This window comes from Lotus japonicus, chromosome 4 (assembly GCF_012489685.1).
Source record: "Lotus japonicus ecotype B-129 chromosome 4, LjGifu_v1.2".
Classification (NCBI taxonomy): domain Eukaryota; kingdom Viridiplantae; phylum Streptophyta; class Magnoliopsida; order Fabales; family Fabaceae; genus Lotus; species Lotus japonicus.
The window spans coordinates 25,725,194-25,752,003 of NC_080044.1; the positions used below are offsets into that span (position 1 = coordinate 25,725,194).

General features: G+C 37.7%; 1 protein-coding gene across 5 annotated transcripts in view; it reads left to right on the top strand.

Annotated features, from left to right (window-relative positions):
• Window positions 1-18,230, top strand: part of LOC130709862 (protein PHYLLO, chloroplastic) — a 47,197-nt gene extending 28,967 nt beyond the window's left edge. For 2 of the 5 annotated variants that reach the window (XM_057558987.1, XM_057558992.1), the window contains 13 exons: window positions 336-494; window positions 1,734-1,859; window positions 1,951-2,082; window positions 2,176-2,293; window positions 2,989-3,144; window positions 13,639-13,881; window positions 13,998-14,165; window positions 14,296-14,439; window positions 14,981-15,442; window positions 16,309-16,602; window positions 16,689-16,846; window positions 16,953-17,060; window positions 17,706-18,230. In XM_057558987.1, coding sequence (XP_057414970.1) covers window positions 336-494; window positions 1,734-1,859; window positions 1,951-2,082; window positions 2,176-2,293; window positions 2,989-3,144; window positions 13,639-13,881; window positions 13,998-14,165; window positions 14,296-14,439; window positions 14,981-15,442; window positions 16,309-16,602; window positions 16,689-16,846; window positions 16,953-17,060; window positions 17,706-17,955 — 2,518 coding nt within the window. In that variant the 3' untranslated portion in view covers window positions 17,956-18,230. Of the gene's footprint in view, window positions 1-335; window positions 495-1,733; window positions 1,860-1,950; window positions 2,083-2,175; window positions 2,294-2,988; window positions 3,145-13,638; window positions 13,882-13,997; window positions 14,166-14,295; window positions 14,440-14,980; window positions 15,443-16,293; window positions 16,603-16,688; window positions 16,847-16,952; window positions 17,061-17,705 lie in introns of those variants that run through there. The other 3 variants (XM_057558989.1, XM_057558990.1, XM_057558991.1) reach the window with 3 other exon arrangements.
• Window positions 18,231-26,810: the final 8,580 nt, after the last annotated feature.

Here is a 26,810-nt window from a genome sequence, read left to right on the forward strand (position 1 = left end):
GTTTTCAAGATTTTCTTCACAACATCAAAGCAAGAAACAAAATAAAATAGGTTAGTACTTTTTGTAATTATAGTGAAAACATATCAATTATAAATAAAAAGATAAAACAAATCAAATGCACCCATGATATTCTACTGCAGGTTTAATGTAACTTTTTCAGTAACTTTGTTTGCCTAATGGCATGAAAAATAATGTTCGAAGATAAACCTGAAAATTTATTGTTTTTTCATTACAAGAATATTGGTGGTCCTTGGTGTAATTGTTGTTGATAAAAGCTGTACTTTTGTTGCTTACATGATATGTAGATAATATTCTGAAAATATATCAACTTTTAGGAAATCGCGGAAACCAGTGACAATTCTTGTGGTTAATAACCATGGAGGTGCAATTTTCAGTGTTCTTCCTTTGGCAGATAAAGTTGAACCCAGTGTACTGCATCAATATTTCTACACCTCTCATAACATTTCCATCCGTGAGCTATGCATGGCACATAGGTACTAATGTAAATATTTGGCAGGAATTATATGAAAATGCTTCTCTACATAAGTACATATATTGTCAGAATATGAAAAAGATATCCTATAATATATAGATCATATCTTATAATAGCCTAGTCTTATCTCTTTAGGATGAATTCTATTATTTACATTGTCTTTTTTCGTTATTTAATTAGGATCTGGAGTCTTAATTAGTTTCTTTATTTAACTATAATTAGGAGTCTGCTCATTATTATATATATGGGTAAGTATTTTGTCTTTTGTAATATTACACCCAATATGTTATATCAAAATTCTGTGTTCTTGTTTCCCTCTTCCTTCCTACACTAAATGTGTAAATCCTATAATTTCATCATAGATGATTCTACAAGGCATATCCTTCCCTTTGAAAGAAGGGCCCATGGATTTTAATGGCCCAAGTCCATATTTCAGCTTCTAATCCCCCAAATTCAGAATAGAAACCCTAATTTCACCCAATCTCCTTTCAAGTCTCACCTTCCCATAGCTGCTTCCCCATCCACCGTTCCGCCCATTCCCGGCCACTTGCGGCCGCCGACTACCGGCGACCAGTCTCGCGGCCACCAGCGACCACTCCGGCCACCGCATCTCTGCTAGTATCTAATGTCTATTGAACCTCTGTTATGATATTTGCTATTATATCTATGATATTGACCCTATATTAGATGATATAAGTTGTTATTAGTTAGCAGAATTTTTATTTGTTGTATTGTATAATTGCATTATGCAGGTTTTTTAATGTGTGTATGTATAATCCTATATAATATCATAGATATATATTTATAATTTTTGGCCGCCATGGCATCCGCCATAATTATATGGCGGTATTTTGGCTTTCCGCCATGGACCGCCATCCGCAATTGATAACACTGCTTTGCTTTTTTTCAAAATTTAAGTAAACATTAAAATATTTTAAAACTTGATTTTTTTTTCAAAATCAGAGTGATTTATGTCAAACAAAAGTTGAAACAAACAAGTTCTACTAGGTACTGGTTGAGAAAGTAGCAGTGACAGAAAGCAAAAGAAGTGTTTTATTAATGTGCTCCTCTTTCCCTGAGTCAAGATAACTCAAGGTGCAGAGAAAACAGAAATCTACAATAGAACCCTCCAACTTAGTTTCTTATTTGAAAATGAATAATTTCCCAATTATTTTGATATTCATAGTCTATTCTCATCCAATCCTACCTTTTCTGAGGAAAAAGATCAATAAACTTGCAGCGTCAAACATTTACATGCGAAGACAAAGGTGGAACTTAAAGAAGCCTTGTGTGTAGCCCAAAATGAACAAATGGATTGTATGGTTGAAATTGAGAGTTCCATTGATGCCAATGCCGATTTTCACAGGTTTATAGACGTCATGCACTCGTGCTTATTTAATGTTTTGTAATTTAATGGACTATCACCTATTTGCTGGTTCCTTTGATTCTTGACTCAGAGTTTTGAAGAAAACCTCTCTCCAAACTGCACAACATACCATGAGATTCCTCTCCGTGCCATTCAGTCAAGGGTCTATTAAAGACGAGTTCCGTTTACTCAAAATTCGTAAAATATGGTGTTCAAAATATAGGTCCGTTTCCACATTCTACAGAGATTCTAATAACTAGTTATTTATTAGAGTAGTCTTTCTTTTCTTTGATTGTATGCAATGATTCTGTGGCAGAATTGCTCTAAGTGCTCCTCCAACATCAGCATCTGTTGGTGATAATTATAAAGAATTTTATAGAGAAGGGTTTATTTTATCTGTAATTCTTGAAGATGGGAGTACTGGTTCTGGTGAGGTTGGTATCTGTTTGATGTTATCTCTCTTTCATATCTTATTTTAGTTCAATGTTTTTGTTCAAGTACATATAGAACTGTGGGGCTGTGGTACATGTTGCAGCAAATTTTAATGCTGTGTGCATGTGAGATGTGAAGAATACTAGAGAGAACTAAAGGAACATAAAATATCTACTTGTTGTTGCTAAACGAACTAAAATTAGTGGTAACCATAGTGATTAGTGATTAGTGCATATTTTACTGGATTCTTAAGTTGTTGAAAAGGATGACAAATGAATTACAGCAACTTTGAACAATGTAAATTTTTGTTGAAGGCAGGGAGAGATACACAATGATCTTAGGAGAATGACATCTACAGTCAACACTTCAAAAGATTCATTAACCATTCATGTGATTCACTCAGTTCAAGAGTGAGATACACAATGATCTTAGGAGAATGACATCTACAGTCAACACTTCAAAAGATTCATTAACCATTCATGCGATTCACTCAGTTCAAGAGTGCTTAATGGTTATCCACTCTTGAACTGAATAAACCAAATTATTGAGTAGTGGGTCCTCAATTGTGAATTGTTTTCCCTTGTCTTTGTATGTAAAAATTCTTTTTTATTTGTTATCCAGTTCCTTTTCCATTTTTCTGTAAATTCTCTTAAACCTCTCTAAAACTACTTCGTCTTATATTATTGGCATCAAGCAGGTTGCACCTCTTGAGATCCATGAGGAAAATCTAGTGGATGCAGAATATCAATTGAGGTTTCTTATTCATGTCATGGAACAGGTTGATATTAGTTGCTTCCTCTCTATATTGAAAGGCTCATTTTCATGTTGGATATGGAATGAGTTGGGCATCTTGGTAAGCTTCCTAATCTACATTATTTAGGCAAGGGCTAGCGATATTCTGAATTAAAGTCACTCATGGACTTACAAAGAAAAGCTTAAACGTTTAGGTGATTGTTTCTTTGATGTGGCTTCAAATTCTTCTCTAACAAAGGGATTTTGTATGAGGGGTGTGACTTGAAAGTGAAAAACTGAATATTATTTCTTTAAACTGGAATTATTCTGAATAGTTGATTGATATCGATGTTTGATTGACTCAGAAGTACAATACTAGTCAAACTAAAAAGTCTAAGCTATAAAATCATATATTATCCTAATCTATTATAGAATAATTATAGATCTTATTTCTTATCCCATCTTATCCTAATCCCTTGTTGTATTGGAAGCAACTTAGAAGTCCAAAATATTGTTGTAGGTTGGGGTGAGTGTATTGGATTAGGTGTGCGTATGATATGGTCCTAAATGGCTTAAAACAATTTGGACTTGGAACTCTAACTAATATATTTTGGTTTTAGTAGAAAACCCACCGATGTGGGGCTTATCTTTTATCACTATCCTTGAAGTCCAACATGACTGGTTGTTGGACAAGGACAACTGGACTTGCTTTTGCGTGAGCTTTGTACTCAAGTGGAACCTCAGAGGTCGTATGTCGGCTTCTCCTTCTGTATGAACTTGAGTCTCAGGGGCCATGGCTTATCATGATGAGCATCTAAAGAAAACCTAGTGATCCGCTTCACAATGGATTAGCCCAAACTGTTGAATAACCTTTATTGAACCAGCCAAACCAAGCTCGGGGTTTTCAAACTAGTCCTGACTCCACCTGAACAATAAACCCTGGTGGTTGATACATATGGATCTCATTTTCAAAGTCACCATGTAAGAAGATGTTTTTTAATGTCCAACTTGTGTAATGAAAAGAAACTGAGAGTTATTGGACTACTCAATCCGTGTGTCGCAACTATAGAACAAAGTGTTTTATACTATATATATATAATATGTACAATAAATATGGAATATCAAAGTTCCCTTATTTACAATGATGACACTACCTAATTACTATAAATACAAGATACCCTACCTATTTACAAGATATCTAACACTCCCCCTCAAGCTGGAACATATAAGTCATATGCACTAAGTTTGTTACAAATGTCATAAACTCGAGGACCTCCTGAAGACACAGTAAAAATTAATCAGCTGGACATTTGAATTGACGAATTTAAGATTGATATCTCTGGATTAAATCTTTCTCCAATAAAATGGCAGTCAATCTCAATGTGTTTGGTCCTCTCTGTAAAGAACTGAGAATTTTATGTTTGAATTGTGTATCCTTCTGCTGGAGGATTCTCATATATATAGTATAATACAATCCCTAAAAATCTGCTAAATTGTTATAACTGCTATCCTATGCTAATTAAAGATATAATTACAGAAGTGCATGATTACAGCTCTGCAATAATGTAGGATTTGCCAGCTTAAATGCTGCAGTAATTCTGCCAGCTAATTCCATTGACATCCCCCCTCAAATTGATGCTGGTGATTCTACAAGCATCAATTTGCTAACTAGGAAATTATGGTGCTGGCGTGTCAATGATTTGGTGAAGATGTCAGCAATTTGAACAGATGTGGAGACATGAGGTAGAGTGATAACTCTGCGGTCATAAGCTTCTCGGATGGAGTGACAATCAACCTCTATGTGCTTCGTCCGTTCATGGTAAACAAGATTTGCTGCAATTTGAATGGCACTTGTGTTGTCAGCATGTAACGGAGTTGGTTGTGATTGTAAGAAACCGAGTTCCAAAAGAAGACCACGCAACCAAATAATCTCAGAGCATGCTGCCGACATGGCACGATATTCTGCCTCTGTGGATGACTTGGAGACCGAGTCTTGTTTCTTGCATTTCCATGATATTGGAGAATTTCCGATAAACATACACCAACCGGTAGTAGATTTCCTTGTGTCCGGACATCCAGCCCAATCAGCATCGCTGTAGGCTTGGAGTTGCGGTGATGAACCAGAAGTGAAAAATAAGCCACGATCAGGGGTACCAAGGAGATATCTAATAATGCGGTGTACAGCGGAAAGATGGAAATGCCGAGGAGTTTGCATGAATTTACTTACTGTGTGGACAACGAAAGAGACATCAGGTCGTGTGATGGTTAGGTAGATAAGACTACCGACCAACTTTATGTATAAAGTTGGGTCTTGTAGAAGTTCACCTTCATCTCGTCTATATTTTACATTAACTTCCATAGGGGTATCAACAATAGTGGCATTGGTAAGACCTGCTAACTGGATTAGATCTTGAATATATTTGTGCTGAGTTACGAAGATGCCTTGTTGATAATGGACTTCTAACCCCAAGAAGTAAGTAAGCTGGCCAAGATCTTTCATGTGGAATGTGGAATGCAGCAATTTCTTGACCTTAGCGATAGCCTCTTGATCAGAACCAGTGACTACAATGTCGTCCACATAAACAAGTAATACCACAATTCCCTTAGAAGTCATTTGCAGAAAAAGGGACGAATCATACTGACTTTGTGTGAAGGAAAAGCCAAGTAGTGTTGTTCGAAACTTTTCAAACCATACCCTTGGTGCCTGTTTCAAACCATATAAAGAACGCTTCAGTTTGTAAACATCATTAGGGGATTGGGTAGGCATACCTTTCGGAAGTGTGATGTACACTTCCTCCTTGAGGTCACCATGGAGGAATGCGTTCTTGACATCCATTTGATGTAGTTGCCAACATTGAGATGCAGCAATGGCAAGAATAGTACGTACAGTAGTCATCTTGGCTACTGGTGCATGGAACAACTTCCCATGTCTGATTTTCTTCTAGTGCTAGAAGTTCTGCTTCAATAGCTTTTTGCCAACATGCATGCTCCATTGCTTGCTTATATGAAGAAGGAATAGGAGCCAATGTTAAAGTTGTTGTAAAGGATAAAGGGGGAGCATACCTTTCTGGGGGTTTACTAACGCGAGTGCTGCGTCGTAAAGGAGCTGGTTCTGAAACAATTACTGGATCAACAACTAGAGAGTGATCCGGAGAGGGCCCTGGAGGTGCAGATGGCTGATTTGGAGTGACAGTTGGACGTCTTTGGTATACCAAGAAAGGTTTGGGTGATGTTGGTTCTGCAGAATTATTATGAAACAATGGCAAAACAGATATGGATGATGCAGAGGAAGTGTCATGATTAGCTACAAAAAAATGTGTATTTTCTTGAAAAATGACATTTCTAGAGACCCGAAGCCGATGTAGATTAGGATCATAGCATAGAAAGCCTTTTTGGTGGGCTGAGTAACCAAGAAAAGCACATTTAACAGATTGAGCTGTGAGCTTGGAGCGTTCTTGTGGGGGAAGATGGACATAACAAACACAACCAAAAGTGCGAAGATTGGAATAAGTGGGTGGGTGACCAAATAACCGTGAGTAAGGAGAATCATTGTTTAATGATGGAGAAGGCAAACGGTTAATAAGGTGGGCAGCAGTGGAGAGAGCTTCACACCAAAATTTTGATGGGACAAAGGATTCCAACAAAAGGGTGCAGACAATATCAAGAAGATGGCGATTTTTTCTTTCCGCCACGCCATTTTGTTGGGGTGTGGAAGGACATGACCTTTGAGATAAAATACCATTTGTTTTCAAAAAATCTTGAAACAAATTAGATGTGTACTCCCCCCCATTGTCAGACCGAAGAATTTTAATTTTTGAACAAAATTGGGTCTCAACATAGGCATGAAAAAATTTGAAAGCAGAGAAGACTTCATCTTTAGAACGCAGAAAATATACCCATGTGAAACGACTAAAGTCATCAATGAAAGTGACAAAATACTTGTAATTGGCATGAGATATAACAGGTGCTATCCCCCATAAATCACTATGAATCATATCAAACGCCTGACTTATATTTGATTGTTGATTTGGAAATGGTAGAATCTTACTTTTACCAAGTTTACAAGAGGTGCAATCAAATTTAATAGTACTAAGAGACGGGGTCTCTTTATTTCCAAGAAAACCAGATTGGAGCAATTCATGAAGTACTTTGGAGTTTGGATGTCCTAGACGCTTATGCCATAATTCAAAATTGGCTTAATTGCACTTTTGGTCCCCCAACTATTGCCTTCCTGCGAAAATCGTCCCCAAACTTCAAAATTAGCAAAACACGTCCTCCAACTATACACTCGGTTGCAAAATTGGTTTTCCGTTAACTTCCGTCTAAAAACTAACAGAATATTCCGTTAAAAATGAATTAAAAAATAAAGAAAAATTAAAATTGAGAAAAAAATAGTATTTTAATTGAAATCCAGAAATACCAACCTAACATCTCACCTTCATCGTTCTCTTCCCTTTCTCAGCCCCACTCTCTTCTTCTTCTTATTCTTCTTCTTCCCACTCAACCACCACACTACCACCACTCAACCACTGCACCACCACAACTTTCATGCCACCACACTCTGTTCTTCTTCATCCCTTCTCAACCCCACCGATCCCAACATTCAAATCAACTACGAAATCCAAATTTCTCCCAGCAAACACTCCCAAAAGAGAATCAAACCCAAAATTCACAAAGATCCCTTCCCCCTTCCATCTCCAAACCAACATTCACAGCAAAACCAGGAACTAAAATGACCAAGACTTCAAAACCAGGAACCTCAAACACCAAACCCTAAACCATAGCCACAGGCCCCAAATTCCAGCTCCATGTTCTACTGCCGTGAGAAGCGGCGTCGATTTGGGTTTTGTGGGGGATGGGCGATTTGGGTTGATGATTTCATCAAATAGAGGTGGGGGTGAGGGAAGGAGTGGGTCTCGATGATGGTTCACGGCTTGGCAGAGGCTTCAATGATGGTTCACGGTGTGGGTTTGGTTGATGATACAGGAAGTGAGTCTCTTGCACAGAAACAACGATGGAGAAAGGAAAAAGCTTGGGAAGGATGAAGAAGTTAGAAGCGGTGGTTGAAAACAAGTGAGGAATGAGGAGGGGAGGAGGAGTGGTGGTTATAGATTGGGGGACTAAAAATGCAACTCACTAAATTATGCAGGAAGGGAGGTGGGTGAGGGAGCAAGAAGAGGATGTGGTGGAGAAGAGAGAAGGGGAAGAGGGATTTTTGAAGTGGGGGAACATGGATTTGTAGATTTTTTTATAAAAAAAAATTATGGGTTTTGTTTTATGAAGATGAAGATTCTGGGTTTTATAAGATTTAATGATGAAGAAGTTTGAAAAAGATGAAGAACCAATCAATACTTGGGTTTTTGAATTTTTTATTTTATTTTCCAGCAATCTGTTAAGTTTTGGACGGAAGTTGGACGGAAAACCAAAAGTGCAACCGGGTGTATAGTTGGAGGACGTGTTTTGCTAATTTTGAAATTTGGGGACGATTTTCACAGGAAGGCAATAGTTGGGGGACCAAAAGTGCAATTAAGCCTAACAGCAGTAGCAGAATGACAAGAAACAAAAGGCAAAGAAGAACATGGAGACATTGAAAACAAAGTGGAAAAAGACGTCCAACTTAAGGCCCCCTCGCGATCAGTTTCCCTGAGTGTTGATCTTGCACAAGACAACCAGATTTTGAGAATGCAACTTGGCAATCATTGTCAACCAATTGACCAACAGAAATAAGGTTACTAGTGAGACCGAGTGAAACATAAACATGAGTTAAAGATGTAGAAATATCACCAATAGCTGTGATGGGTAAATGGTTTCCATTAGCAACCTGAATTTTGAGATTTCCAGAATTTTGGGTGATGTTTGTAAGAGCTTCAGCATTGTTGGTCATATGATTGGATGCCCCAGAATCAAAATACCAAGGAGAGGAGTTGGGAGAATGTTTACCTGAGAGCCCTAAAGCAGAGAATGCTGAAATTATCATCTGTTGAACAATTTCAGGGGTCAAAGCTTGAACAGGGGTAGGAGCATTATGCTGCACATTTGCTATATCCACAGAACTAGGAGCAATAGGAGAATGAACTGAGGTGGTAAATGCTGTTGCATTTTTCTTAGGTGGTCTTATAGGACATTCTTTAATGACATGACCATCTTTTTTGCAGTAATTGCAGGACTTTCTAGGACAATTAGAAGCATAATGTCCAAATCCTTTGCAGCAGAAACATTGAACAACACTTAGGTCCCGTCCTCTTGGCTTTCCTTGAACAGCATAGGCAACAGGAAGTGAGGCAGATTTGTGTTGCTCCATGGTTGCTAGAGTAAGGAGGCGGCGTTCTTCACGAAGCAGTTCATTGAGGCATGCATCCAAGGAAGGTACAGTAGCTCTATTCATGAGATTGGTTCGAATACCTTCAAAATCAGATCTCAATTTCATAAGAAATTGATCTCGTTTGGTGGTTTCATGAACAGTTTGTACGGAAGTAAGACCTTCAGTAGACACACTATCATAGACAATGTCAGTGTAATCAGCCCAAAGATTCATGAATTGAGAATAGATCTCAGAAATTGAAAGACTCTCCTGTTGAAAAATGGCGATGTCATGTTCAAGCTGGAACCTTCGAGCGGTGTTATTCTGGCTGTATATTTTCTTCAGGTAGGCCCACATCTTGGCTGCAGTGCTGAATGGTCTAAGATTGAGGACAATATTTGGATCAACAGATCTGATGATCCACGCCATGACTTGATTATCTTTGACTTCCCAATCGGCATATTCAGTTTTTTGTTTCTCTTTGTCAGGAGCAGAAGTGCTACCATCAACATGACCCCAAAGGATCTTACCTTTGACAAAGATCTGGAACTCAAATGCCCAGGCTGAGTAGTTCTTGCCATTAAGGCGAACCAATAAAACTTCATACTTTTTAGTAGACATGAGGCTGAGGAAAAGAATGAAGGCTGAACAAGAAACAAAAGGAACTTGGGCTTGACCAGGATAAACTTGAGACAAAAGAGAGGAAAAAGAACTAGGAATTTGGTGCAAAACTATTATAGGATCGCAACCAAGACTGATACCATGTCAAGAACTGAGAATTGTATGTTTGAATTGTCTATCCTTCTGCCGGAGGATTCTCATATATATAGTATAATACTATCCCTAAAAATCTGCTAAATTGTTATAACTGCTATCCTATGCTAATTAAAGATATAATTACAGAATTGCATGATTACAGCTCTGCAATAATGCAGGATTTGCCAGCTTAAATGCTGCAGTAATTCTGCCAGCTAATTCCATTGACACTCTCATGGAACACTGACTTAGAGGCAACTTGTTAGGCTGCTTCACTAATGAATGTCATATGTGAAACATCCTAAAATCTTAGATCTTGAAGCAACTTATTAAGCCATATAAGTGGCTGTAGCAATGACTCGATGTTCTACTTCTGCACTTGATCTTGCCCCTACACTTTGTTTCTTACTATTAGAGGAACAAGTGTTACTATAAGAAGTCCCACATTGTATAGATAAACAAGTGTACAAATACAATAGTATATACGTTAAAGGTTTTGTGGTGAAAGTATGTGGATGATGTCCTAATCAATTATATTAAATTTTAATATGATATCAGAGCTGAAACGGCCTAACTAACGGCTCATGATCCAAAAAAAAAAAATTTGAATTTGAAATGAAAAAGAAAAAGAAAAAAAGTCATATAGGCATCTGAGACTTAAGTTAAAGGTGAAGGAGCACATGCCAACAATCTCTAAAATTTCAGTTGAGTACAAGCCCAAACAAACAGGCAAGCCGTAAGGCCTCTGAGACTCAGACGAAGGAGCACAAGTCCAACGACCTCTGATGTTCCGCTTGAGTTCAAGCCCAAGCAAAAAGCAAGCCGTAAGGCCTCTGTGACTCGAGCAAATGAGTACAAGCCCAGGCAAGAAAGGAGAAATTTTTTTTGGAGTCCCACTTGAAGGGGGAGTATTATTAGAGGAACAAGTGTGACTATAAGAAGTCCCACATTGTATAGATAAGCAAGTGTACAATAGTATATAAGTTAAAGGACACTCACCCATTGCCATAAGGTTTTGCGGTGAAAGTACGTAGATGATGTCCTAATCACTTATATTAAATTCTATTACTTACTCTTCCCGGAGATGAAGTTATCACCAAGGAAAACGCAATACTTAGAGTTGGATCTCCTATGAGAGGGAGAACCTACTCAATTTGTATCAGAGTTTCCTACCACTCGTGTATGGCCCTTGTTTTCATATAATAAACCTTTTTGTGGAGCTCATTTAATATGCTTCAGTATGCATATTGAAATATCTGGGCGAGTGACAGTTAGGAAATTAAATGTCCCAACCAGTTTCCTATATTTCACAGGATCTGAAAGCAGGCTCTCTCTGAGCTGGCATAAGTTTGACATTGAGATCCATTGGCATTTAACAATCTTGTCTCCTCCAAAATATCCCTAACATACCTCCTCTGAAAAATCACAATCCCTTGTTTGGATTGTGCAACTTTTATGCCTATGAACTAACGATGTCTGCTAAAATCTTTGGTCTGGAAGTGATGACAAAGGTGTTGCTTTACTTGTGTGATTCCATGATGATGAGTGCCTATAATGACAATGCCATGCACATGTACAATCTATGAATGCACCCACCAACTGAGTGGCGATAGAGACCTGAATGATCAACCTCACTCCGAGTCATACCAAACTGCTGAATGACAGTCTAAATCTCCCGAATCACGCCCTTAGAGGTTGTTTGAAATCATATAAAGACTTCCGAGTATGACAGACTAGTTCAGAAGACTCCCACTCCCCGTGAGCAGCAAATCCAGGAGGTTGCTCCAAATAAACTTCTTTAGTGAGATCACCATGGAAGAAGACATTCTTTATGTCATGTTGACAAATTGGTCAGTGGCGAATAGAAACAACAGATATGAATAATATGTCCGAGGTCATTTTAGCCATGAGAGAGAACGTGTCTCCATAATCCTAGCCAAACACATGTGGATAGCCTTTAGCCACCAAACGAGCTTTGAGGAGATTAACTTGCCATCCAGCCCAACTTTGACGGTGATAATCCACCGACCACCTACAACTTATTCAATCACAACTCATTCATCAATTAAATTACAAGTTCTCTCTAACAGCTTGGCACTTTCAATCACTTCCTTGGAATTGAAGCAAAGTTTCTTCCAGGTGGGTCCATTTTATTAAATCAAGCTAAGTACCTTTGAGATCTACTTGCCAAAGGTAATTGTCGGGTGCAAAAGCTATTTCCGGCCCTATGACTAGAAAGTTAAGTAAACACGAAGATGATCATTTTTGTACCCCTCTTACTATCGCTCAATTGTTGGGGTTCTTCAATTTGCCACCATTACAAGGTCCAAGTTTAGGTATTATGCAAATAATTATGTCAGTTTATTTCTCATCCTATATATTCTTATCGGAGGACGATCAAGCGCATTCTTCATTGTCTTAATACAATATCATTCCTCACTTTATCCCATTCATCTTCTGTTACTCATGGAAGTTTAATGAAATCTATTCAATTCAGACTAAATTTCTTCTCATGGCATTGTGAAAGCTACGGGGGAAGTTGATTGCACTGGTAAAGCCGTCGTGCCAAGTTGATTTCTGGATAGTGGTTTGTGGTCCGATATCATGCTGATACCATCTTGAATTTTGGATAAGTCTAACTTTTCCCTAGAAACTAATTCATAGGTAAGGAATGCACAAGTCTTTATAAGCTCTAATTTAGTCATATCTCTAGTCTATGTAGGATCTCACAACATTATCAAGAACATGAAAAAGTAACCAGTTTATCAAATAAGTAAGCAATTAAATCAGCTTCCCCTGAATATGAATTAGCAACACACATCTGGAAAAGTAAAGCTCTAGTATTTCAAGTGATGATTTTTTTCTTTTACCAATCCCATTATATTTGTGAGTATCAACTATCAATACATGCGAGTTCTGAGCAATCCCATTCTCTTTACGGAACTTAGAGAAGCTTTGATTGACATATTCCCTACCATTATTAGAATGCAAAGGTTTGATTGACATGCTGATTAGAGATAGTGCAGTGGCCCATGGGGAACAGCTGTTGTGAATGGTGACTTTGAAGCTGCACTTGCGTTGAAGGAAAACAGAAGATACATTGAGGGCCAGGGTGACAGCTATGGATGCTATTAAAGGTCAGTAGCCGCAACAAGGACAGTTAGAATAGAAGCTGCAATGAAGACAGGATAGGGTTTGCACAAGCAAAATTGAGAGTTCTGACACTAATTTGGAAAGGAATAGTTGCATATTATTGTTTCTGAATAAGGGAATTCAGTACAAGGCATTAACAATTTATAGGTTGAGCTATTTATCATATACATTGTTAAAATAAAACCTAACTGATTCTACCCTACTGATATACAACATTTACAAAACCAGGAGTATGGGATTTCTATCCCAGTTTGTTAATCCAGATATGAATTAAAACTTCCCTTAATGTGCACCTATAACCTTTTAGCATAAATGTTAGCGGAGCTGCTTTCTTGATAATAAGATAGCACATTGTTACAAACATGAATTAATATATTGTTTATATTGTTATTGTCCGTCATGCAGCCAAGTTCTGTTTTTCCCAGTGTCAGATGTGGGTTCGAAATGGCTATCCTCAATGCCATAGCTGATGCAAAAGGCTCAACCTTGTTGAACATACTGCATCCCCCAACAAATGAGAACGGTGATTGTGAAAGGTCATTAGAAGTTCAGGTTTGTGCACTAATAAATTCAAATGGATCTCCAACTGAAGTAGCTAATGTTGCTGCCACACTAGTGGAAGAAGGATTTTCTGCAATTAAGCTAAAGGTGGGCTAGTCTTCCATCTTTTAGTTTCTGCTGGGTATATTGTGACCTCTCTGTTACATTTATATTGACCAACTGTTGGGAAAGCCAGAAAGCCAATTGCTTATAATGCTATACAGGTAGCACGTGGGGGTGATCCAGTGCAAGATGCCGCATTAATACAAGAAGTAAGAAAGAAAGTTGGTCGCCAGATTATCATCCGTGCAGATGCAAATCGGAAATGGACTTATGAAGAAGCTATGAAATTCAGCTCTTTGGTTAAGGATTGTAACCTGCAGTATATTGAGGTAGACCAGAAAAATATTTTTAAAAGTTATTGGATTTACAATTCAGCTTTTCTTTGTACTCTTCACTAATTTATTTGATAATGAATGTTTGTGATGCATCAATAACTTGTTTGAATTATCCCCTTTGCAGGAACCTGTTCAGGATGAAGATGATATTCTCATGTTCTGTGAACAAAGTGGATTACCTGTTGCCCTAGATGAAACAATAGATAAAATTCAAGAAAATCCCCTGGAAAAGCTAGTGAAGTTTACTCATCCAGGAATAGTTTCTGTTGTAAGTAAATAAGAATCTCTACAAGATATTATGGAGCAGTATCTTTAATTGATTTGGGTACTGGTACTAAGTTTGTTTGCTAACCAAATAAAAATAGTAAAATTAGATTATCAAACTGCAATGGATCTTTTGTGTAGAATTATGATAACATTAGCCTACTTATTCAGCAGTCAGGAAGACTGCAGATTCATAGGATACACTATCCAAATAGTTCTTCTATGTGTATCCCTATTCATACTGTTTTATTCAAGTTCGAAGAATAGCACAAACTAGAAAAAATGATAATACTTATTTGGCTCAAGTAGGACTGCAGTAAGTGTTGATGCTGGTAATGGCTGAGCTTTAGTTGCAAGGACATACTTTTTATGTCTATGCTTGACCTTTGTGACTCCAATTGGATCAATCTCTTGATTAGAGGAAACAGAATCATCTTGTACGATTCTCTATCAGAATAGGCAATATTCAGAAATAAAAAAATAAAAAAACTACTAAGCTTATCATTGTAAAAGCTAATTCTTGTCTTATTGATGTTGATTCTTAGGTTATCAAGCCAAGCGTTGTTGGTGGATTTGAGAATGCAGCATTAATTGCACAATGGGCACACCAGCTGGGGAAGATGGCTGTTGTCAGCGCTGCATTTGAAAGCAGTCTGAGTCTGGCTGCATATACTCAGTTTTCTAGTTATCTTGAAATACTGAGATTGAGTACATTCAAAGTGTTAAATTATAAGGAAGAACCTTCTGTAGCTCATGGTCTAGGAACCTATAGTTGGCTTAAGGAAGATGTAACACCTAATCCTCTTTTCGTTGGTCCTAATCCGCTTAGTGGTTTTGTTGAAGCATCTGTGGCAAATGCGAGTCGCGTACTACATAATTTTGAAGTCAACCAGAATGTTATCTGCAATATGATTACTGGGGAGCAAATTTGTCAGTACCAATTGAAAGTAGAGCATAACAATTTATCTTGTTCTTTTGAAGTTCGTGAGGTTGGCCTAAAATCAAATGTAAGTAAAGAAGTTTCCATACATATTAAAAATATTTCGTAGATTCTTAAAGTTTGACAAATTCACTGTTGATTACTGATCCTATATTTTGTTTATCTGTCCTTTAATATTACTTATTAATTCAGAAGCGGAATTTTAGAACGGTAACGCATATTATCTATAGTATATAGTGCATCCTAAAGCCCATAGGTGAGTTCCATTCGTAACAGAAACAGAGACTAAGAGGAGAAAATCAATGATTATCATCAAAACACCTGTTCCACTGCAGGGAACTGGACATTTTACTCCAGGATCTCATGATCATGAAGAGTGTGACCTTTCATTTCCTATTCACAAGACAAAAAATAACTGCACTCCCTCCAACACCTCTGCCCCTTTCCTGAAAACACCCATTCACCAAGACTCACACACGTGACAAAGAATAACTCATTTTCCCCCCAAACATGGATCACCCTTTTGTTCCTCCTCCCATACACCCTCAACCCCTTAGCCATCTTTGGATCTGCCACAACTATCAGAAGGTCTGTCTTGTTCAGGCCCAACAACCACTCCAATTTTTAGGGCTAACAGTTCTTTTTCTTTTTAACATTATATCAGAGCTTAAAATGAATGGCTAAAGTCAACTAGATGATTACTGTGGCAGTCTTTGAAATCTAATGAAACCTATTGATGTGTACTAATTGAATTGGTGCTTCGGTGATGTAAAGAATGGGGATTAGTTTGGCCAGATTTTAAATCCAGACTCCATGATATCACTTTCTCCTCAAGTTTACATGTGTAAAATACTCCATCTTTGCATGACTCACATGAAAGTAAAATTTGATTCCTACATACATATCTGATTTTGTCAGATTTATCAAATTTAGGAAAATGTATTAGTATTTCTTCATGGTTTTCTTGGAACTGGTGAAGACTGGATTACTATCATGAAGACCTTTTCCGGATCAGCAAGATGCATTTCAGTTGACCTTCCTGGTCATGGAAAATCGATAATACATGGTGTAAGAGGTGCTGGTGAGGTACCATGGTTGTCAGTGGAGCTAATTGCTGATATATTACATAAACTGATTCACCATCTAGCTCCTGCTGAAGTTACAATAGTTGGGTATTCAATGGGAGCAAGGATTGCTTTGTATATGGCTCTGACATTTAGGAGTAAGGTATAGTGGTCACATCCAATGTGATTATTACTTTGTTTTGGTGGTTTCATGACAATTGATCAACATTCTGATCAATTTCAATGCAGATTAAGGCAGCTGCGTTAATATCTGCAAGCCCTGGATTAAAAGATCCATTATCAAGAAAAATTCGAGCAGCTAAAGATGATTCCAGAGCACGCTTTGTCGTTGAACACGGTTTACAACTTTTTCTCAGTTCCTGGTATGCAGGAGAGCTGTGGAAAAGGTGACCTGTTTTCAACCTTTATTTGTGCAGCGATTTTGCTTATCTTATTATAGTTTTGTGACTTACTTCTTCTGTAAGGTTCTAAACTGGTATTTTTATCAAACAGCTTAAGAAGTCATCCCCATTTCAATCGAATCATTGCTAGTCGCTTGCAGCATAATGACATACAGAGTCTTGCACAGATGCTATCTGGATTAAGCATTGGGAGGCAAACGTAAGGGCTAATTAAGCTTAAACTAGCTGTTCATTCCTTAACTTTGGTTATTTGTTCGTGTCATAAAGTAATCTTCTCCAAACAGTTGCATATCTACTGGATATTTGGGCACAGCCAATTTGATATTTGGAGCCCTTGCTATCTCAAAATCTTCATTAAAACTAGGTCTAGTCCTGCACATTGCGCAAGTAAATAATTAAAATTGATTAAGGTTTTATTTGATATAACGATATTTATATACTAAAAAGTATTTCTAAAAGAATTTTCAAACATCATATGAATTTTTGTATAACATTTCTCTGTTTCTTCTATAACTTCCTCAAATGCTAAACTTGTGTATTTACCATTCTTCCAGGGCATTCGTAGTAGTTCTTAAATTCAATACAAGCTTTTCATGTATTTATTTTAGATTATAAATAAATGTAATAAAGTTGTTTCAGAATTAACATGTTGACGGGCGGTATCTACGAATACTCTATCAATTTTAGTAGAGAGTAGAGGGGATCCGACTGATTTAAACTTACCTGCTATTGTGACAAAGCCAATTATGAATCAGTAATGGTGTTCTCAATATCAGTTAATGTATTGCACCATTGTAAGTACTCATGGAATTCGTTACGTCTCTTGATTTTTTGTGCATTGCAGGGCATTGTGGGAAGATTTGCCAAATTGCAGAGTACCTCTTCTTATCATACATGGAGAGAAGGATACGAAATTTAAGAAAATTGCTCAAGCAATGATGCATACAATATGCTCTGGCTTGGGGAGGAATGAGCACGCAGAAGGGAATAACATACATCAGGTGGTTGAGGTTCCCAACTGTGGGCATGCTCCACATTTGGAGAATCCTCTTCCTGTCATTACTGCCTTGAGAAAATTCATGTCAAGACTATGAAAGCTGTGCTGTCCAATTAGAGGATCAAAACATCTTGTATCTTTTAAACATGTAACATGTTAATTACCTCAGATTTATGCAAAGTTCAGAAATTACCTTGTAAGCAGCTAGCTCTAAACTTCCGGTTCCGGTGTAATTGTTGCTTGCTAGTCTCGTAAGGGGTGCGATATTGTGTTTGTATACATCCCTTGTTATTGTTATTGTTATTGTTGTTAATATTGTTATTGTTATTTTTATTATTATTATTATTATTATTATTATTATTATTATTATTATTATTGTTATTGTTATTGTTATTGTTACTGTTACTGTTACTATTACTATTACTATTATTATTATTATTATTATTATTATTATTATTATCATCATCATCATCATCATCATCATCATCTCAACAATGGAATACATTATTGTGAGGATCTTGGTCTCTATTGTTCCACTCTAATTCTCAACAATGGAATACATTATTGTGAGGATCTTGGTCTCTATTGTTCCACTCTAATTCTGAGAAACTCTGATTCAAAGTTCCCCACACCATTAAGGATGTAAATTATTTTGGTCGTATGAGTGTTCTACTATGAAGCACGGACTCTGACACGAACACCGGCACACGACACGGCTAACTTGTCTACAAAAAAAGCTAATCTATTTGGTTTTCACTCTTTTATTGATCATCATCATTGAAAATGTTTTTGACTCTATTTCTTCAAGTGATAAATTAGCAATTTCTTTCATGCTTCACTCTTAAAAATTATATGTTTTTCTGTTCAAAAAAAAAGTGTTTTTTTTTAAAATACAAGTGTCCTAGGGGTGTCCAACCAAGAAGAGGTGTCGGCTTAAGTGTCTGAGCCGCAAAAAAATACTTTTTTAATCGGACACCGTGAAGAAGTGTCTGACACGCGTCGTGTAGGTGTCGTGCGAGTGTCGATGTCGTGTTAGTGTCGGACACCAGGACACTCCATAATCCATATGTGAGAGGGGTCTGTGCTTCATAGGTTGTCTAAGATTTCTTATCTTATAGAGGAAAGTTCAAACATAAGTAAGTGAATAGAAGTTAAAAAATAATATGATGGGAAATAAAAAAATACAGACTATATGCTTATTATATTCTAACAAAAGAGTTTAATATTTCCAATAATTCTTAATTGCATAATCACTAATAAGATCCTTTATATTTCTGCATTGAACAAACTAATAAGATCTTATTGTATATGTAACTAGTATTTTAGCTCGTGCAATGCACCAATGATAGATGATGCTGCACACTGGTAGCCTACACTGCAGTCCATCTCTTCCTGCAGGGAGTGGACAAGGGTTGCTCTAGGTGGTGATGACTCTCCAGCACGGCAACCCAGAAAACATATGGTCTTCTTCATAATGATGGGGGAGATCAGAAAGAAGATGCTGGCTGAATTTTGAAATTCGGCTAGGCTTTGAGATGGCATAGTTTGCTGCTACTCTGGACTATGGACTATGTTACTCCACTACCTAATTTGTTGCCTGCTTTCCAAATGTGTCTCGCAAGATGTCACTCACATAGTTGACTGCTCACGGTCCCAACTCTCCAAAGGCCAACGACATTTGAGACACCGTCATTCAAGCCCTTCACATAGTGTTGGGATCGATCTGCAACCGTTATCACAACGACGATGTGGATACTGCACGTGCCCTGTTTGTTCTGTGGTGCATGGTGTAGGGATCCATTTAGATGTTGGATTGGCCTTCCTAAGGACATGCTGATTCCTTGGGACAACGCTACAGAGAAGCATTGACTTGCAATTATGGGTTTGTGGCTTTCCCTAGAGAGGATTTTGTGTTGATGGAGCTTGTCAAGAAACCAATTATCATTGTTTGAGCTTGAAGTGTGGAGAATGCACAAGCTCACCTACTATGTGCTTTTAATTCTTTTTTTATTAGAAGAATTGGGGAAAACAAGGGTCGAACTCTAGATTGTTTGGTTATTGAGGCTTTGATATCATGAAAATGAACCAAATATCCTAAATGTTTAAATTGTTGTGTAAGAGTCACATTAATGATTTTATATTATTACTTCTAACAAAGCTCAATTGGCTCCACCCCCCACTCTTTTAGCCATATGTTCTCTCCTACACGACACATACAAATACTTCTTTTGGTCCCATCTGACTGAGGAGAAGGCACAATCAACAACGTAGAGGCACCTGTAGTAGCAGAGGCACCGTCCAAACAGGACAAATGGTAGCAGATACATAGCCTGGTGTGCAAAATACTGAGCACACCCAGGACATTGGTGCATATGCTAATTTCCACTCTAGTGGCATTGCATCACTAGTAACTAGAGTGTATGACTTGACGTGGACCGTCAAGGCAACGATCACGGCTGGGAGTGCATGAAGGTGCAACTTCATGATGTGTGCAGTAGCAGACTGTGGTGCAGCTCACTCAATTATGACCATCTCCACATGCTGATAACTGGAGCTTGTTGTCTTTTTATTTTATTTTTAGTTTTTATTTTATTTCTAGCTTTCAGTTTTATTTTCTATTTTGATGTTTTTTTATTTGCAATGATTGTTTGATTCAATTTTTATTAGCACACCTCACACAGCCATGACCATTTTCAACATTTTTGAATCGACATTGCAATCTCATGATTATCATTTTCGATCTTTGTAACCCCCACTTCTTTCTACCGTACTACAAATTTTTTTTCTCTTCAATTTTTCTCTTTTGTGAATCAGAAATGTGGAGATTGAACCTTATCTGATGAGATGGTGGTTTGTTCTTGCCAAAATCTAACTTTTATGTGTTCCTGATATTCTTTCTCACTTTCTTAGATTTTTCTGCAACCATGGAGAAGAGAAAAAGAAAAATGGAAGATGTCTAAGGTTCCTTTCCTCGGCGGTGGTCGGAGCTCGGAGGATAGAGGTTTTGTGAGAGTTATAATACTTGGTGTTATTTTGGTATTTTCGAAGTCCTGGAAAAATTTCTCAATTTTTTTTTTCTTTTGTTGTCCATCCATGGACCATTAAGGGCCATGATGGACTAGGTCCATGGTAGATTTTGCTAGTTTCTTGGTCCCCCTATGGCAACGTCTAGCATGGTCGACCTCGACTGTGACGGTCCTTAGTGGTCCATTGGTGGACTAGGTAAAAAAACTTTTCTTGCAAACTTCTCTCCACCCTAAGATAAACTAATGAAAATATTTGAACATCTCAAATTTAATTATGTTAAAAATTAAACTTACAAATTTATAAAGTAAGCTACCCAAGCACCCTTCTACTTCCTCCTACTTTGGCCACCTAACCTTTCTCTCTGAATGCTAGTGAGCACATCGCCGACAACGAGTCTGGTCATCTCTCCACTGCCCCTATTCTAATGAGCTCACCTCCATTCAAATCTCCCCCTATATATACCAACGCCTACAATTGTTGTCGTGTGTAAAGCCCCGACTTTCAGGGGTCATAGTTAATAATCTGCTAAAATAAATATGCAATGTTTTCCAAATGATTTATAAACACGAGTATATTTTTTTTTTCCTTTTCAAAGTATTTTCAAAACATGTCATGCATACTCCCAACTACAAATAGATTTATATCAAGCCTTGAACAAGGTAAGTACCCGAGGGTAAAGACAGAAACACACAACCTAAAAACCTAACAAATAGGAGCAGACTCAACAAAGAATCTATTATGCAATGACATCATAAATCAGACATACTCCCTACGATCTCCACATCGGGAACCGCAATAAAGAAAAGCACCGGAACCTACCCGAAACCTCAAATTTAAAATTCTAAAATCATTATGCAAGGTTAAACCAATAACAGTAAGCTCTCGAACCCAATGCTCTAGGCTTAAACCCGACTCCACTCTTCAAGTACTCCACTGTCCTTCAAGTCCTCATCTCTGACTCGCACAAAGGACAAGCTTCATCAACATTTCTCCATCGCCTAATAGAGTTAATCGCCCAAACAACAAGTAGCAAAACAGAAAGGCTTAACTCCATACAACTACCACACATAAAAGAGAAAAACATGCTATTCAAATTTAAGTGCATAACATGGCACATAAGCTAGCAACTTAATTCAAGATAGATGACAACATATATCCGACAACATAAAATCAAATCATATATCAGCAAAATCAATGATATGAATTTAACTCAGATATCAACAACTTAGCAACATAGATTAATTCAGATATCAACAACTTAACAATATATATTAACTCAGATATCAACAACTTAACAACATAGATTTAACACATATATCAACAACTTAACAACATAGGTTAACACAGATATCAACAACTTAACAACATAGGTTTACACAGATATCAACAACTTAACAACATAGGTTAAACTCAGATATGAACCAAATCAACAGAAGCAAATATTATTGCCCTATAATGCAACTATATACTGCCACCAAAATGGATCGATCAATAATGTCTCACAAGACGGGACAGACGGAAAACAGACTCCCCTAAACTGCCACTTAATAGCGCCCATGAAATACGGGACAGACGGATAACAGACTCCCTTGAATGCCACTTAATAACGCCCATGAATGACGGGACAATCATGTGGAATGAAACCATTACAGTGTGTTGGTACATGTTGTCTTGCATTTTGTTAAAACAACCGATTGTCGAAGCAGATGCGGTGACATCTGATTCTGTGAAGCTAGGGCATCAGTCCTCAGCTTGAGTTTCTGTTGTGGGCCCTCTGAAGATTAGTTGAAGATATGTTTTCGTATTACTTGAGGAACAAGTAGCTATTCCAGAAGAGTTTTATTTATGGGTTGTTATTTGTTGAAACAATCTTTGTTAAAAGATTGAATTCTATCTTTACTTGTGCAATAAGTAAACAAAATCTATCAAGATTGCGTTATGAATTGTTGTTGCTACAATCTGTTGTTCAGCCCATGCTAACCCTAGGGCCCATGCTACCGCTGCTGAAGTCTATAAAAGGATGAAGACCTAAAACATAAAGACAACCGAAGCTAAGAGAGAGAGAGAGAGATCAAGTGTTTTAGGATTTGTGATTGTGCTTTGTCCTTTGTTAGTTGTGAATCCTCTTTGCTCACTGATTCTATAAAGCAAAGAAGGGTTCTGTGTGTTTGATTGCGTTCAAACTCTGATTGTTCATTGTGTTCACCAATCACTGTGGCAGTGATTGAGAGAAAGTGAGAGGGGCTCTCATACTTAGGTTGAGATTCTAAGTAGAAATACACTGGGTAGATTAGGAAGTGAACTATGAACTGTTGTATTCATGAGTGCCTGTAATTCCTGAATCTTGAGATAGTAGATTTCCTTTCTTTGGGTGCAAACCCTCCAGGCGTAGGTGAAAGTTTTTCACTGAATTGGGTTAACAATTCTTGTGTTTTGTTGTTTCTGGTTTAAGTTCTGTTTTACTGTTAAGCGTTTGTCGAACCTATTGTCCCAGCATTGTGCAGGACATTCGTACTACATGGAACCTGAATTACACAGTGCCACTTAATAACGCTCATGAAAGACGGGACAGACGAAGAACAGACTCCCCTGAATGCCACTTAATAACGCCCATAAAAGACGGGACAATCATGTGGAGTGAAACCACAACACTGCCACTTAAAGCAAGTCAACATAGTATCCACAATTTCAAATCCAATAATCAAGCATAAGTCAATTCTATTATGCACACTTACTCACCAAATCAATATCATCAATAAATAGATCCTCATATAATTCATATCCAGCAAGTTATTGAGCAATTCATGTTATATACATAACAGGGTAATCAATTAAATCAACATCTATTCGTACATAACAACAGTCAGAGCATCAACAATAACCAATGGCCGAAGCCACAGACAACGAAGACGCACGTCTCTATTGTTTAACAACGGCCGAAACCTCAGAAAAAATTTGGCACAAGCCTCATAAAAGTCAACATAAGCAAGCATACAACATTTCAAGCATACCAATATTTCAAACAAGCGCCAATCAAATTAAACACCTTCATTTCAAACGCAAGCAGTGCGAATAAAGCATGCAAGACTCAAATGACGCTTCTAAAACCGAGTTATCCTAACCTTTTATTTCTCAATCCAAGCTCAACATCACAGTCCAATCCAAAATCGAGTTCTTGAACTCAGCAAGTTCTCTGAAGCGTTCTTCTCCGTTATGAAACGCCACAGCTTGCTCCAAAACCTCTTTCCTCAGCTCAACTCGTTCTAAATCTTAAGCAAAATATCATTGCTTAGCCACTAAACAATACAATCTAATAACACTAACCAGAGCCGGAAAAAGCTTTCGAAGCTTCAGAGTTTGACATTTAAGCACGAAAGGATAGCATAAACTTCGTTCGCTAAAACGCGCATAACTCGAGCTACAGAACTCGGAATGACACGAAACCGAAGCCAAAATTTCAACAACTGAAAGAGCTACGCTATAGCTCATGCCACACAAACCGAGAAAGTATTTTTAGACACGGTACCACCCCAAACAAGTTTCGGCCACTACCATAAATAGGGTTTCCCGAACTTTTTCTTCGATCTAATTTACTCCCTCCATTCCTATTTAACTATCCACTTTGAGTGGAGGCACACATATTAAGGGTGTGATTAATTTTGTTGATTTTAAAAACTTAAGGATTATTTTTCTATTTTACCCTTTAAAGTATGTGTTATCTCTCCTCATTTATTGTATTGACAAGGGAATTTGTTGTAAAAACATCATTTAATGCTCTCTTGAAATGCTAAGTGGACAGTTAAATAGAAATAAAAAAAGTTCTTCAAAGTGGATAGTTAAATAGGAACAAAGGGAGTTATTCCTATGTAATCATAGGCGATATATAGGGTAGGGAAACGCTCGGAACAGCCATGGGAGCTAAAACTAGAATGTGGGCTTTTTGATCGAATAAAATTGTCCGAAAACTCAAAGTCGATATTTTTCGAAACAGATTTTGAATAGCGATAAACAATGCCTTTATAAACAACTAATCTCAAAGGCACTAAGCAAGATCGAGACTTTAAGCGTCAAAAAGTAACTGTTGATTGAAAATGAGTTTTTGGCTCAGATTTCAGATCTACGACGACTCGGTGAAAATCCGAGCGCACAGATCATGAATATATCGTGTTGGGTTAGTATATAAGGTATTTGAAAAGAAAAATCGAAGCTATCAGACATTTTGACATTTTGCTCCAAACTTTGAGCACAGAAAGACATAGAGAAAAGAATCAGAAAGAAGAAAAGGATGCAATGGTTATGAAGGTTACCTCTGTGCCTATCCAACGCAACTGAAATGACGACGATCGGGCAAGGAACGAAGAAGTTCTCTCCTCCTCCCTCTCTCTAGAAGCTCGCGACCTCTCATGGAAAATGAAGGGGATTTTGTGATTTTTCTCCTTTTATAGGAGAAGGAAAAAGAGAAAAAAGAAAGATTTCGCGGGTCAGGTCGTTTTGGTACTTTCATCTGCTGATAGAAATTGAGTATTCGGCGACAGAATGTCGAAACTCATTTCAGATGTCATTTAATTTAAGAAAAGGATTCAAACGCAGTATGGATCGAAATACGCCGGAAAACTACTTTTTGCAGTTGGCGTCGGATGAAGAAACTTCCTCCTGGAAAAAGACCGCAAACGTCGAAAGAAATGAAGCTACGTGGACGGAAACTTCGTCAGAAGTCTCGAGTAGAAAAACTCTTTATTCAGGGTCTTAATTAAAGTACCCGAGGAGATAAAGTCTAGCTTCGACAAACTTTCGGGAAGCAAAACACATCGTGCGTACAGTCCAGAGTTCCGCATCGGAACAGCGGCCGTTGGAAAAATACCATGAGGTTCTTATTCTTCCTTCAATTCTAAATTCCTATTACACAGTGCTCTAGGAGCGAATATAGTCTTTTTCGGTCACTCTCGACCTTAGTCTGGTGCGAGTATGGCCCGTGCTATCACTTAAGCTTACTACAGTATCATCCATAGTCATAAACTGAACTTGGTTATCATATAAATAGTTTTTATGACTCGTAATAGGATTTGAGTTAGGAAAATAGCATAAAAACAATAGAATATAACCATTCAATTAATTAATATAACGATCATAATAAATAATCTAGTTATTTATTTCGAGGTCTTACATCGTGGCGGCGCGCCGGCACCTATAACGAAATCCAAAGCCATTACCACATATGTAGCTGAAAAATTCAAGAAAGCATGACCTAACCTGATTAGGCACAAGGACATCAAATCACATGTGATATAATGATGGGGGAGATTAGAAAGAAGATGCTGGCTGAATTTTGAAATTCGGCTAGGCTTTCAGATGGCATAGTTTGCTGCTACTCTGGACTATGGACTATGTTACTCCACTACCCAATTTGCTGCCTGCTTTCCAAATGTGTCTCGCAAGATGTCACTCACATAGTTGACTGCTCACGACCCCAACTCTCCAAAGGCCAGCGACATTTGAGACACCGTCATTCGAGCCCTTCACATAGTGTTGGGATCGATCCGCAACCGTTATCACAACGACGATGTGGATACTGCACGTGACCTGTTTGTTCTATGGTGCATGGTGTAGGGGATCCATTTAGATGTTGAATTGGCCTTCCTAAGGACATGCTGATTCCTTGGGACAACGCTACAGAGAAGGATTGACCTGCAATTATGGGTTTGTGGCTTTCCCTAGAGAGGATTTTGTGTTGATGGAGCTTGTCAAGAAACCAATTATCCCTTTTTGAGCTTGAAGTGTGGAGAATGCACAAGCTCACCTACTATGTGCTGTTAATTATTTTTTTATTAGAAGAATTAGGGACCGAACTCTAGATTGTTATGTTATTGAGGCTTTGATATCATGAAAATGAACCAAATATCCTAAAAGTTTAAATTGTCGTGTAAG